Source organism: Sarcophilus harrisii, chromosome 2, assembly GCF_902635505.1.
Source record: "Sarcophilus harrisii chromosome 2, mSarHar1.11, whole genome shotgun sequence".
Taxonomy (NCBI): Eukaryota; Metazoa; Chordata; class Mammalia; order Dasyuromorphia; family Dasyuridae; genus Sarcophilus; species Sarcophilus harrisii.
In genome coordinates, this window is record NC_045427.1 from 555,498,362 (window position 1) to 555,514,419 (window position 16,058).

The 16,058-nt window shown below is 37.3% G+C and overlaps 1 protein-coding gene across 1 annotated transcript in view; it reads left to right on the forward strand.

Moving 5' to 3' along the window:
- Positions 1–16,058, forward strand: part of FSD2 (fibronectin type III and SPRY domain containing 2) — a 73,134-nt gene that overhangs the window by 53,193 nt on the left and 3,883 nt on the right. Inside the window, exons 11-12 of the mRNA XM_012541662.2 lie at positions 4,220–4,352; positions 15,748–15,924. Coding sequence (XP_012397116.1) covers positions 4,220–4,352; positions 15,748–15,924 — 310 coding nt within the window. The remainder of the gene's footprint in view (positions 1–4,219; positions 4,353–15,747; positions 15,925–16,058) is intronic.

A 16,058-nucleotide genomic window follows, 5' to 3' on the forward strand; every position in this document is an offset into this window, starting at 1 on the left:
GTATATCCCCAGACAAATCACTGAATGGTCCCAAGCTTCAGTTTCTTCATCTATAAAATAGAAATAATAATAACATTAGGTAACCTCACAGAGATGTTGTGATAATCAGATGTATGTAAGCTGTCTTGAAAACTTTAAAGCACTATAAGAAGATTGAAAAAGAAACCCAACAATCATTTAAGTGTTAAGTGTTTACTATGTACAAAGCATGATGGTGAGTGAATGCATAATTATTCTTGTTGAAGGAGTAGGCTATATCAACAACAGATGTGGTATCAGCTTAAAAGGTTCAGTTCTTCAAAAAAAAAAAAAAAATACAGGCAAAAACACACACCACCAGCAAGAAAAGCCAAGAGAAAAAAAAAGTCTCCTCGAAGTACATTTAACTACTGACCAAGCTGTCCAAAACTAACATGTGAAAAACAATTTCTGATAATACCCCTATAAAGTAGTTAAGAAAAAACTGTTATCTTTATTTTCATTTGAGAAAATAAATATCAAGGATGTGAAAATGCATTTCACATCATGACAAGTAAAGAATGGATATGTCTCTTCACTCTAAATATGCATCCTAATTGAGATATTGTAGGATATTGAACATAAAAGAATTATATTAAGTCATGAGCCAATAGCCAACATCAACAACAATCAAAGCTCTGGGCTACAAGTTTTCTGGAAGAGTTCAAAGAGAATGCAAGATCATAGATTTGGAATTGGAAGGGGAGTCAATCGCAGCCCTTACTTAACAAAGACAAAGGTTCAAAGAGAGTGAGTTGCCCAAAGACACCTGGGCTGTAAGTAGAAGAGCCAAAATTCAAACCCAGGTGCCCTATTTCAAATCTTGTCTCTTTTTGCCACATTAAAGAGCAAATGATCCAACTCCTCTCATTTTTCATTCAGAAGACTTGTCTACTTTGGGCAAAGGGCAGAACATCTCCTCTTTTTATCTGCATAATGAAGATTAGTAAGACTTGATCTCAAAGAATTGCTGTGAGAATCATCTAAGAAAATGGATGTGAAAGTGCCTTGAAAAGTATTGTGTGATGCAGAAGAAAATACACAATGCCTACAATGGTTAAATGAAGATAATACAAAAAGACCACGATTTTAGTTAATATAGTGATAAATAATGATTCCAGGTGATTGAAATATACTCCCTTCTTTTTTGTTAAGAAACAACCAACTGGGAATGGAAAGCTACGTGTGCTGACAATTGCAAACACTATATATTTAAATGGATTTCCTAAGCTGCTTTTTTTTAAAGTGAAGATCTTACATCAGACTTGTTTATTGAGAAATGATTGTAAGTCCAAATAAAAATGTCAATTAAAAACAAAATATTAACTATTATATATAAATTTTCAGATATCTGTTTCCATATTAGAGTTAGAGACCCTTAGTCTTTATTGTTTATCCGTATGGGGGAAATCAATAATGAATCATACACAAGTAAAAAACAATTTGATTGAAGATGATTTTTTTTGAGAAGGAAATATAGAACATTCAACTCATTTACTTTCAAAATTAGGAACAAAGAATATAAAATTATGTTCAATGATTTCAGTGAAAATATTTCAGTTCTGTATTGTGTCCAGTTAAGATAGAGAGGGAGAGAAGCTTGGAGAAGTGGAGGGAGTTAAGGGAGAAGAAAAAGGAAGAGATAGAAGGGAAAATTAGACAGATGGAGGTTGGAAGGAGAAAGAGAACAATAAGAAAATAACAAAGATTGGAGAAACATAAACAGAAATGAAAAAGAGAGAAGAAACAATGGGAGAATCAAATATGGAGGAGAGTAGTAGAGACAGATTCAGAGAGAGTGAAATAGATTCAGAAGTTCTGAGGTGCAGATGGAAGCCATATTAGGGTTTTTATCATACTCTATGATTCACTTGGACTGTGAACATCAGATTATGTTTTTGATTAAACTGCTCCCTCCAAGTGTTATGAACTTTTAAGGAATTAGTTTCTACCCACAACTATTCATTGATTTTTTTTGTTCTTTTAATTAATCTTTTCTACAAAGAAACTGATCATGGAATTCTAATTCTTTAGACTGTGGTTCTGGGTTGCTAGAGCAATACATTTATGTATTCATGTATGCATGTGTATTACATATGTATATGTACATATACAAATATATACTCATATTTTGTGCATATGTAATCCCATAACTCACATATAGATACATACACACATATATCATGGATAAAATATACATCCTATGTACATATATGCACACATATACACTTATATATACATACTATTTGAGCAGATTCATTCTAGAGCAAAGTATAATATATGTTTATGTATTATGTATCCTACATAAACATATGTATGTCCCATGTACATATGTTATCCTTTATACATATCTTATGTACATACATGTATCCTATATATAAATTATATATGTGTATATATTCTATATATATATTCCACAGCACATATGTGTATATATATATGACATAAATATATATATATATATATATATACACACACACACATACACTTTTATATATATAGGATACTTTGTTTTAGAATGAATCTGCTCAGATAACCCTCATTCTCTTCTTCAGCCCTTAGCTATTACTTATCTATCCTATCTTCAAGTTTTAGAAGATATGCCTTGGGTTTGACCATTGGTTCCCTGTACCTTCTGCTATCGTCCTTCCTCACCCTCTCCTATTAAACAACCGTTTATTATTTGCATCTTTTATATACGACTGCTTTACACTTTTTTAAAGTGTTAAATAAAAGTTTTCTATTATTCGAAAAATAATTTCAAAATTGCTTAAATCCTGAACACATGCATTTATTGGGTACTCCTTTGTTGAGGGCAATACTGATGCTTCAAGGGATGTGAAAGAAAAGACAGTATCCACTACCCTTATGGAGCTCACAGTTTAGAAGGGAGATAAGAAATGTATGCAAATGATGAGTGGAAAGAACAATGAACTAGCTTCCAATTCCAACTCTGTTATTTATTCTCTGCGTAATATAAGACAAGTTATTTGCCTTCTCTGGGTATCATCTGTTGAAAAAAAAAAAAGAAGGAGGAGGAGGAATCTTCATAGATGGTCCCTTTCAGTGTCAAAACTCTTACTCAATTGTTTATATGGACTGAGCTCTCGACTTGAAACTACGAGGCCTAGGTTCTACCTGTGATTTTGTCACTAATTTGATGTTTGACTTGAAATAAGTCACTTGATTATGCTGGACTTCCATACTCTTATCTGAAAAATGGAGTCGGGGGGGGGGGTTATAGTGGGAAGAATGGATTAAGAATCTTTTAAGTTCTCTTCCAGTGCTGACATTTAATGAGTTTATGATTCCAGACTCATTATAGTGACTAAATTAAATTTAGAATTTCTCAGAGCTGTCTGTGAAAAAAAATATGCAATGCATGATGATAGCTCTTCTGGACATAGAGTCAGAGGATACGAAGGGGATGCAGCTTCTAGGAGAAATATAGCAATAGATCTAGTAGTTATAAGCCTATACCAGAGACTACAAACAAATCACTTAAATTCTCAATTATCATTAGTCTTTCTCTTTGGGAAACTCTTAAGTAATAATCTGAGACTCCCCAGACCTTAAGAGTGCTATTGTCAATGATCCTAAAGTCTCCTGGTTTTAGAAATACTGTTTTATAAACTGCCAGATAACAATCTGTCAGTGATTGTTATCACTCAGTAACTGATGGTGACTGAGACAAATGGTGAAGAGTATCCCAGACTACTCCTCTGTTCTACCTCTGGGCCATAAAATTAGCATATCAGTGACATGAAGAACCAGATCTCTCTGTCTTTTTCCTATAAATTTGTCTTCTTACTCCTGATTCTTTGCTAAATCCTTTTTGGAACTTAGCCTGCTTCAATTGGGGTCACAATTACAATAAACTTTACCCCTTGACTTAGAGATGGGTTCAAGTCTGCAAATTTTTTTGAGACACCTGGGACACCAGTCTGTGACCGCAACCTCTTGGGGTCTCTTTTGAACCTCAATAGATAAGGAGTTAAAACTCAACTCATCTACTTTCTCTCCATATGACACTGGACAAGTGTGTCCCTCTCTCTGGACTTTATCTGCAAAACTAAATGGTTGAGCCACATGACCTCTATAATCTCTTCTAGCTTTAAATGTGTGCTTCTTTGACTTTACATCAGTGACATGCCCAGTTAGCTCAAATTCACGTACTTGCTATGTATTCTTCCTTTCCTAGGTACCTACTTCTACCTTAACAAGGACACCAATCATCCTTTGCTGTCCATTTCAGAAGATGGGTTTACAATTGTGCGCAGTAAAGGAAAAAACTCGGCAAGTGAGCCCTGTGATAGTGACACCAGATTTACAAGGTACTTAATCTGTTGTAATCTCAAATTCTCACAGGGAAATGTCATGCAGCAGAGAAATATTCTGGGATGGAATTAGAAATGACATATGTTTAAATCTCAGTTCTGGGTTTTTACTGCTTCCAGGCTCATATCTGTGACAATCTCTTTATTTTCCTCATTTTCAGTTTTCCCATCTGTAAAACAATCATAATAATACTTACTATCTACCTTAGAAGTTAATAAGGGGAAAGTGCTTTGTGAATCTTGAAATGCTATGGAAATATAATCTACTACAACATAAAACTTGCCAGGCTTATTCCACTTAACTTACTCTACTATGTATCTCTTCCAGATCTTAAATCCAACAGTTTTCCTATAAACAGTAAAAATAACTTTTCATCTTGAAATTGCTTAAATCCCAAACCATGCTCCAGGAGCACAAAATCCTGAAATATTACCCCAAAAGGATCCCATCCTACACAGGAACAGCTTTAACTGTGAAAAAGTGAAGATAAATCTCCCTTTGGAATGTCCATTCATCATTAAACCTCCTAATTCTACCCTTTGGGGCAAAGGAGAATAAATGTAATCTCCCTTCTAAATTTGTAGTGCTCAAGCTTGACCCTAAAAAAGCTATATGGGAAGGTCCTTTTGTTGAAGTTGGGAAGGGACCCTAAAAAGTTTGGGATTGCAAACATGTCACAAGGTGTCTCAAAAGAATTTGCAGGGTTGAATCCATATACAAGTCAAGGAGCAAAGTTTATTGTAATTGCAATGCCAATTGAAGTGGGCTAAATTACAAAAGGATTTAGCAAAGGAGAGATAAAGTTATAGGAAGAAAAGAGATAAAGTTAAAGGACAAAATTAATCAGAGCTTCATGTTACTTTATTTGCTCATTTTAAGGCTTACAAGTACGTCTGAGGGGTGGTCTATACACTATTGTCTCAAGAACTTGTTTATCCAACAGATTATCTATCTGACAGTCAGTAATGTTTGTAGGACTATTCTGAGGCTAGAAGACTGAAATCATTGACAGATTGTTAGAACAATAGCATTCTTAGATCAGAGGACCTCAGTATCAGTTATGTATCTTCCCTAAAATCTAAGGAAAGAAATATTATTAAATTCCTAGGCCAGAGGATTTTTACAATCATTGACGGACAGATTGCAAGAATAATAGCACTCTAAGGTCAGAGGGACCTCAGGATCACAGATTTCAAAGCCAAAAGACTTTAGAATCACTGACAGATTGTTAGAACAAGCACCCCAAAGTCAGGAGGGCCTCCCCACTACTGTCTTCCCTAGAAGCTATACTTTCTCATTTTCATTTAGGAACAATGAATTTTGTGGTGGTAATTCTTTCCATTTGTGTTGTTTGTGATGATTGTGTATACTGGTTTCCCATTTCTGCTTACTTTACTTTGCATCAGTGCATAAAAGCTTTTTATAGGGCAGGGACTGCTTCACTTTTGACTTCTCAAGAACAGCATGCCTGGGGCATAGCAAGCAATTAATAAATTCCTGTTGATTGAGTGAGGGATACAACAGGGTTCTGTGATCCCTTTTGTGTGTGCAAGTGGCTACTGAGGGCCAGAGACTGCAGCTCAGTACACTCAGCGGATAAAGCAGGGCATATTAAACTTTTTCCACTTGCAATTTTTACATGACCCAGGGAATGTGGATATGAAATAGGTGTACAAATTAAGCACTTACTAATAATAAATCATAATTTGTTACATTCAATTACAAGACCCCATATGGGGTTGTGAACCACAGTTTAAGAAGCTGGTGGGATAAAGTATAAATCTAGGAGTTATAAGCCTATACCATAGACTACAAACAAATCACTTAAATTCTCAATTATCATTAGTCTTTCTCTTTGGGAAACTCTTAAGTAATCATCACACTCTACCTACCTACACACACACACACACACACACACACACACACACTCCACCTTTAAATATGCACACTAAGGGAAATAACCTCAGGCTTATGAAGGTGTTGAGAGGTTTAATTAGAGGAAGGTTTTTCATAAAGCAATGAGATGCTCCTTAATGATGGGTGGATCAGGGTGCAGTGAATCTTTCCTGTATTTTTATGGGCACCAAAAACCCACGCCCAATGAAATGCCCTAGAAAACATTTTGAGAAGAGTAGGGCTGGTATCCAAATGTGACTCAGTCCATTAAAACTATCAGCAAAGGGACTAATGGGAGCTCAGTCTTCCTAATGGATCTTTAAGAAGTTTCTGACCCATCTCTGCAGGTGCTAAGTGAGGAGGATCTGTTTTGAAGCCGAGATCTAGATGAGTTCTTCTTTCAAGCCAGGTGGGCTGTTGGGCTGAAAATATATAAAGAGCCCAAATAACTGTTTCACTACATCTAAGTCAATCATTGCACATTATTATTTTTCTTAATGTAAGTTTAATCAGCCATACATTTAGGCCTCAAGTCATTCAGCTCCAAGTCCCAGACCCAAATGGCACTAATAGTTAAGCTACTGCAATAATAATAGCTCGTATTTATATAGTGTTTTGAAGTATACATTATTTCATTTGGTCCTCAACATAAATAGTCCTCTGAGATTGGTGCTATTAAGCATCTATTATGTGCCATGCACTGTGCTGAACACTGGGGATAGGATGACAAAACATAAAATAGCCTATTTCTCAGGGAACCTATGTTCTGGGAAAGGAGACAACATGTATATTAGAATAAATACCAAATTAAATCAAGGTAGTTAAGTTTAAAGTAATTTAGGAGGGAAGGCACTAGTGGTTGTAAAAGTTGGTGCTTAAGCCGAGTCTTAAAGGGAGTGAAGGATTGGGGGGAATTTCAATCTTATGCAGGAAGAACTGAGGCTCAGAGAGATTGTGACTTGTCTAATAAAGCATCTAAGAAGGGATTCAAAACCAGGACTTATTGACTTTGAGTCCAGCAATCTATCTCCTATACTTCAAGAAAGCTTTGTTGTTTTTATGGTTGCTCAGCTGTGTCCCAGTCTTTGTGACCCCATGGACCATAGAGTGATGTCCAATGATAATAGAGTGGTTTTCTTCTCCAGCAGATCCAGTGGATCCTTTTGTCAGGCAATCAGAGATTGTGACTTGCCCAGGGTCACACAGCTAGGAAGTAGCTGAGGCTGGATTTGAACTCAAATTTTCCTGACTACACACTCAGGGAACATTGAACATGTTCCACTGAACATTGAACAACCAGCTAACTGCCTTGGGAAAGCCTTGGCCATGGGTTTATATTTCACACATAAGCTGTCTTAAATTTACAAAGATGTACTATCAAGTACATTGAAAGGTCTTCACAATCTTGCCCCTAACTTATTAATCTTTTTTTTAGCACTCTATGGCAGACATATTGGTCTGCTCATTGTCCCTCACACAAGACAAGCCACATTCCATCTTCTGTCTCCATGTTTTTATATTGGCTTTTATCTTTCATGCTGGGAATAGTGTCTCTCCTAAATTCTCCTTTTAGAATTCCAGACCTCCTTAAGATTTAGAGCTCAAATATAACCTCTCCCAAGAGGTTTTTCCATATCCCCCTAGATGCTAGTGCTCTCTCCCATCTCCCATCTACTCTGGATGTATCTTATATGTACATGTATATATTGTCCCCCATTATGGTAAACTCCCTGAGAGTAAACTAGTTTTTTTTGGTCTTGTTTTTTTGTTTTGTTTTTTTTTGTCTCCCTAGTACTTAGCACAGTGATTGGCATGTAGGTGAATGCTTATTGATTAATATTGATAATTCAATCAAGAAGCACTAAGAGCTTATTATGACCAAGGCGCTAAGATACCCACTGAAACTAGCAGGACATAATGAAAAACAGCCCCTGTCCTCAGAGTGTATATTCTTTTGGACAGTTGGGATAGGGGCTAATTATGTGATTTCATTGACATAGGGAACACCAAGGTTCTCGTCATAAATATCCAACTGCTTCTAGAACATCTTGAAGTGAATGTCCCAAATGTATTTCAAACTCATTATGTCTGAAACAGAAGTTAACATTCTCTTCTAGCTCCCTCACACCTTCCCAACTCCCCAAAGCCCCCAACAACTATATTCCAAATTTCCTTATTACCCAGTCACCCAAGGCTAAGGCTGACAGGTGATTTGTTCTTAGTAAGCATTTAATAAGTGCTTTCTAAATTAAATTATCAGGGGAGGAAACTCTCTCTACCAATTGACACCTCTGCAAGTTTTTAATGTAACTTTGCTTACTGAGAAGTTGAGACTTGCTCAACCCAGCAGGGCTGTGATAGAGGCAGGGTCTTAGCTTAGGTATTCCCTACTCTGAGATCTGCTCTCCATCCACTGTATCACATTTTATACTACATTTAAGCATATCAATAAAGGAATTTGAGGTAATTTGAGTAGAGATAGGGCAATAATAATTGCCCTATATGGACAGAGGGAAGGAAAGGAAAAACAAAGGGAAAGAAAGGGTCTCACTCCAAGTGCACCAGCTAGCTGTCTCTAGGTATCTCTTGAACTGGACCTTGAAGGATGATTAGGATTTAGATACATAAAAAATTACTTCAGGTGGGGGCTGGGAAGGGCAGAGAAATGAGCAAAGGTGGTGGGAAAACATACAGCATCTTTTTGAGAGAGAATCTGGCTAAAGAAGAAAGTTTCATATTGAGAAGTAATAGATCAGATTGGAAGGGTGAGCAGGGATCATATTAGAGAAGGTCTTCAGTGCCAGGATATCAAGTTTAGATTTTTATTCTGTAGTTAAAGAGAAAACAATGAACATTTCTGAGCAGATGAGTGATATGAGTGATATTTTGCTTTAAAGTTTTATTGGTATTCAAAGTAATTTCCAGATATACTCTTCCACCTACCCTATGAGTGGGATTTTATAAAGATTAAAGTGACAGCAATGTGCGGGATGAACTGGAAGGGGGATAGATGAGTCATAGAGACTACTGACTATAGTGGGATATTACTGTGCCTTAAGAAATGATAAAAAGGACAGTTTGGAGAGACTTGGGAAGATATGTATAAAATCATGTACAGTAAAGTAAACAGAACCATGAGAACAAGTTATACAATAACAACACTGGAAAGATAAATGACTTGGAAAGACCTAAGAACTCACCAATGCAGTAGCCAGCTGCTGAGATTCAGAAGGAAACTCCAAAAAGTTGGGGTCACAAACCAGTGTCATGAGGTGTCCCAAAAGAATATGCAGACTTGAATCTATCTTCAAGTCAAGAGGCAAAGTTTCTTGCAATTGTAATACTAATTGAAGTGAGTGAAGTTCCAAAAGGATTTAGCAAAGAATCAGGAGCAAATTTATGCTATTCTTCATATCACCGATAAGCTAATTTTATGGCCCAGAGGTAGAACTAGGAGTGGTCTCAGGAATTTGGTTAAGACTGACCGGCAAATTACATATCTGACAGTCAGCAATGTTTGTAGGACTATCCTAAGACCAAAGACTTTAGAATCATTTACAAATGATTAGAACAAAATTACTCTAAGGTCAGGCCTTAAGATTATTGCTCAGTTTCCCCTAGAAGTTGTACCCTATCACAGTCATGATTCCAGAGGATTGATAAGGAAGCTAGCTATGCACTTCCTGACCGAGAGATGATGGGCTCAAAATGCAGGAGACATGCACTTTTGGACACAGCCAATGAAGTGCATTTTTGTTTTTTGTTTTTCTTTTTAAAAATTGAGGAGGAGGCACTGTGTAAGTGATGGAGATACAAAATAAGGCAAAAGACTGTTCCTATCCTCAAGGAACTTACAATCTAATGGGAAAAACCTAGCAGGAAAAAGATAATAAATGATTGTTAGTTGGAAAAAGTTAAAATAAGGAGACTATCACAATAATCTGGATGTGAAGGGTAAGGAGATCTTACCAAGGAAGAATCAAAAGAACATCATAAATGATGTGTATAGAAGGGAGAAGGAAGGGGCAAGAGACAATGAGGGAGAATAACTGGGTGAATAGGGGAATGAATGGCATTACAAAGACAGGGAAGTCAACAAGGGGAGCTGTTTTGAGGAGGAGGCTGGGAAGGTTTTCTGAGGTTCTTGGGAACCCTGTTCAATTATCCTCCTAAGTGAAAGTGTTGTCACTCTTGAGCAATATCTTCAGGATTGTGGAAGGACTAAACTTGCCAGTGTTTATGAGGTGTATATTTTTGAAGACACTTAGAAAGTTTAACTTGGGCAATCAGAAAGTGAGATTTTTGAGAGTGGGTGAATAGGCTCAATGACTCCAGTTGAATCAGGAACCTTGACAACTTATAAATTAGATCTTGGATAGTGTAGGAGGCTTCTGAAGAGCCAGTGAAGCAGAAATACTGGTAATGACATGCTTTGATGGATGCTTAATTTCCAGTGAAGACCTTCTTTTGCAAAATCCCCTATATAGGACAAGATACAAATCTAATGTTTTGTACATTCAAAAAACCTAAAGTTATTTCTAAAGGTTTGCATCGGTATCAGACTGCCCAGATCCCCTATGCTACCAAACCCCATCAGTGACTTTTGAGTCTTTTCTTAATACTAAAACACTAACACTCCTACCCATTTCACTCTTGCTATCCTGTGGCTTTTCCCTATGATTGCCTTGAAAAATTGCAACCTTGATAATGAAATCTGCTTGCACAGCTGTAAGATAGGGACGCTATGTTCCATTCCCTCCCCTTCACACTGCTGGGCTCTCCACTGAGATACCAGTTCTTATTAGTCTCTGCCACTGATTCTAGGTGGAGTGAATTATCCCCCATTATAGCCATTTCTATTATAGCAATTAGCTTAATAATCCTCCACACTGGCTTTGCACTTTATGCTCTGGAAAATTATTTCGTCTGCAAGCTTCAATGTATATAGTTGTCTTTCTTCTTTTGTGAGCTGTCAATTCATTCCCTTTCCTCTTGTGATTTACAATTTTAACTTTAGCCAAGTTCTTATTTTTATAACTCTAAAAACCACAGTGATTTTTGTAAACAATCACCTCCTTTTTGGTGTGTTTCTTCTTTATTCTATTTCATTACCATCAGAGTAATTTTACTTTTCTCATCTTCAGAAGAACTGAAGTTATTGAATTGTTTTGAGAGGATAGTGCACAGAAAGATGAATTAAATGGTAATAGCACCTGAGAAAGTGCAGCAGCAAAGTGGCCTTGGATACCTGATGTGATGGGGTTTGTCACCAGATGATGGCAGGCACCAAAAATTGGGGTTCGGTCATGTGAAGAATTCACAATGGCCATTCTCTTTGTTTTTTTTTTTTTTTTAATTTAATAGCCTTTTATATACAGGATATATACATGGGTAACTTTACAGCATTAACAATTTTTTTTTTTTAATTTAATAGCCTTTTATTTACAGGATATATACATGGTAACTTTACAGCATTAACAATTGCCAAACCTCTTGTTCCAATTTTTTCACCTTACTTCTACCCTCCCCTAAATGGCAGGATGACCAGTAGATGTTAAATATATTAAAATATAACTTAGATACACAATAAGTATACATGACTAAACATTATTTTGCTGTACAAAAGAATCAGATCTGAATTATTGTACAATTAGCTTGTGAAGGAAATCAAAAATGCATGTGTGCATAAATATAGGGAGTGGGAATTCAATGTAATGGTTTTTAGTCATCTCCCAGAGTTCTTTTCTGGGCATAGCTAGTCTAGTTCATTACTGCTCCATTAGAAACGATTTGGTTGATCTCGTTGTTGAGGATGGCCTTGATCCATCAGAACTGGTCATCATCTAGTATTGTTGTTGAAGTATATAATGATCTCCTGGTCCTGCTCATTTCACTCCAGCATCATTCGTAAGTCTCTCCAGGCCTTTCTGAAATCATCCTGTTGGTCATTTACAGAACAGTAATATTCATAATTTTCATATACACAATTTATTCAGCCATTCTCCAACTGATGGACATCCATTCAGTTTCCAGTTTCTAGCTACTACAAAAGGGCGCACAAACATTCGTGTACTACAGGTCCCTTTCCTTCTTTATAATCTCTTTGGGATATAATCCCAGTAGTAACACTGCTGGATCAAAGGGTATGCACAGTTTGATAACTTTTTGAGCATAGTTCCAAACTACTCTCCAAAATGGTTGGATTCGTTCACAACTCCACCAACAACAATGAATCTGGCCATTCTCTTTGGCAAAAGGTAGATTTATTTAGGGCAAGAGGTTACAAAGTGAAGGGATACAATAGACACCCAGAATGGTAAATACCAAAGAGTGGGAGAGTCCATGAAATTCAAGTTCTTCAGTAGAACTCATAATTACAGTAGAAAAGGAGCACCCCATGAGGCAGGGGACTTATTGGACAAATCCTGAAAGGACTTAGCCCCCTAGTTAGCTGTAAGGAGAAGTGGGGTTGGGAAGCAGAGTGGAGTTAGGGGAGATACCATGTGGCACAGGAGAAGGGGAAAGATGCCAAGAGGCAGAGGGCCTTGGTGGGCCAATCCAAAGAGAGATAGCAGCAAAGCCATGGGCCATAAGTTGCATTATAGGGAAAATTTAGCCTGAGGGTCTTGATATAACTTGGATTTCTGACTGAATTATTTTCAGAGGGTGGGACCACAGAACTAACCAGATCTCCATTATTAGAGCTTTCTTCCTGTCTGCCTCAAGGATTAATTTTTATTAATTCCTCTGCTAACCACACCCAACATTTTAGATCTCCTCTTAGCCACAAATCTGCCTAGAGAGTGGCTCAGGTTGTAGACCAACACCATTCCTTGTTTTACAAATGGCAACATGGCAGAATGGATAGCATATTGGAGCTGGGAGATCTAGGTTTGAATTCTGCTGCCCACTTAATAATTGTGTGACCTTGGGCAAGCCACTTAACCTTAGTCTGTTTCCCAATGGGGATAAGCAGGATGAATACAGAGAGGCTTGGAAAGATTTACATGAACTGATGCTGAGTGAAATGAGCAAAACCAAGAGATCATTATAAATTCAAAACATACTGTATGAGGATATATTCTGATGGAAGTGGATTTTTTAAAAAGAGAAGATCTAATTAGTTCCAATTGATCAGTGATAGACAGAATAGCACAACCCAGAGAAGGAACACTGGGAAATGAGTGTGAACTGTTTGCATTTTTGTTTTTCTTCTCAGGTTATTTTTACCTTCTGAATCCAATTCTTCCTGTGCAACAAGAGAACTGTTCAGTTCTGCATACATATATTGTATCTAAGATATACTATAACATATTTAGCATGTATAAGACTGCCTGCCATCTGGGGGAGGGGGTGGAGGGAGGGAGTGCAAGGGATAATGTTGTAAAAAATTACCCATGAATATGTACTGTCAATAAAAAGTTATTAAAAAAATAAAAAATAAAATGGGGATAATAGTGATGAGGGGTGAGGAAGTAGCAAGCCTGAGAAACCCCACATCTGGCTGCTTGAGATCGCCAAGACTCCTGGTCTTGAATGTCACAAACAGTGCTGGCCAATAGCAATAATTCAATACTGACTCTGTTGGCTGGTAAGCTGTAGAACTCAATGATGAGACTATCACACCCCTACCATTCCTCAATTGTACCTCTAAACTATAATAATTTCTCTTTCCCATAAAGTTATCTCCCTGATTCTGACTTTTGCTAGATTCCTCTGGAATTAGCCCACTGTCCAGCGACACAGTAATTTCTTGCTTCTGCCCCTTTGCTAAGCTCCTTTGGAACTTTAGCCAGCTATCAAGCAGCATAATAAATAAATCTTTGTCCTTAACTTGGAGACTGACTGTACAAATTCTTTTGTCAAATCCACAACACTGACTAGAGGGCCCTAATCTTATTGGGGTGTCTTTTTCCTCAGCAATAGCAGCACTTACCTCCCTGAGAATGAGATGTGCTATACAAATATCAGATTTTATTCTACCTACAAATACAAAAATCTTGCTTTACATTAAAGTCCCCTACCCCCAAATCCTTCACAAGGTTCCTAGTACCTATCAGATAAAGTTCAAAATCCCCCCATAGCATTTGAGGGCTTCTTTAATCTGGCCTCCATCTACTTCTCCAGCTTTCTCTTTGACTCTTCATTACCCAGGAGCTTACTCTCCCATCTCTGCTCAGATGATTCTCACTCTTCCTCCTACCACTGGTTAGGACCACATCTAAGTGTGAAGGGGCAGTTCTATTCTCTGAAAGCCCCCATAGCTGTGAAACACAACAACCCTGAAGGAATTACAAATCAGCCTTTACTGACTCAGATGTTGCTTGTAGATTGGGAATGAAATAAAATGGAGGCAAGAGAGGAGAAAGGTCAGAGAATTCAACTGCTTCTCAGTTTCCTTTTATCATTATTATTCTCTCACATGAAGAGATCTGTTCTGCTGGTCAGAATTAAATCCCCAGCAGCCACTAGCAGGTAGCTCCTGTAACATACCACCTCTGCCTCTCTGTCATATCTACTCTGCACAAACTGAAATGCTACCTCTTCACAAGACCTTCATGAACCTCCCCCCCTCCCCCATTCACTTCATGCAAAGGGTATAATCTCTTATATTGTATCCTAATATGCAGACTTTTTCTTCTACTTAATGAAAATAAGGTCCACATCACATTCATCTTTGTAGCCCTCACAGTGTTGAAGTTCAAGAGACCCCGAAAAGTTGGGATCACAGATCTCAAAAGAATTTACAGGCTTGAACCCATCTCCCAATGAAGGAGCAAAGTTTATTGTAATTGTAATGCCAATTAAAGTGGGCTAAGTTCCAAAAGGATTTAGCAAATTACCAGGAGCAAGACGACAAATTTATAGGAACAGACAGAGATCTGGTTCTTCATGTTACTGATATGCTAATTTTATGGCCCAGAGGTAGAACTGCATAGTTCTGTCTCAGAACCATTTGTCTCAGAAACCCTGTTGTCATTGATCAACAGATTGTTATCTGGCAGTCAGCAAAGTTCCTAGGACTGTATAACAGTATTCCAAAAGCCAGGAGACTTTAGGATCATTGCCATAAAGACTGTTAGAACAATAGCATTCTTAAGGACTGGGGGCCTCAGGATTACTGCTATATCTCCTTGAAGTTGCACCCTCATCAACAGCACCTAAAACAGTGTCTTGCTTGGCTAGTATGTGATAAAAATTGAAAGGCATTATGTAGGAGTGGATAGAGTGTGGTGTTGGGAATTAGTGGATTCAAAGCTTGCCCTGGACACTCACTTGCAGTGTGATCATAGGCAAATCATTTAACTGCTCAGAACATCAGTTTTCCCATTTGTAAAATGGGGATATTAGTAGTACTTACTTTTAAAGATTATGTGAAGATCAAAGGTGCTTTTTGCAAACCTTATGGCATTAATATAAATGTAGCCTGTTACTATTATAAACATTTGTTGAATGAATTAATGAAAAATAGTACCTTTATATTCCCCAAATTAGATGTGTTGCTGTTATGGGAAGCCTGATACCTATTAAAGGACGGCATTACTGGGAGGTGGAGGTTGATGAACAGATGGACTACAAAGTTGGTGTGGCATTTGAAGATATCAACAGAAGAGGGGACCTTGGGGCAGACAGCTCTTCCTGGTGCATGAGTCATACTTATATATCATCAAGGTAAAATAAAACCAGGCTTCTCAAGGATTAAAACTGTCCTCTAAAGGACTTTTAATTAGCAAGTGAATGTCAACAAAACAGTCTAGAAATAAGATCTTCATTTCACAGCGTTTCATTTTTATGCTTTCTCTCTC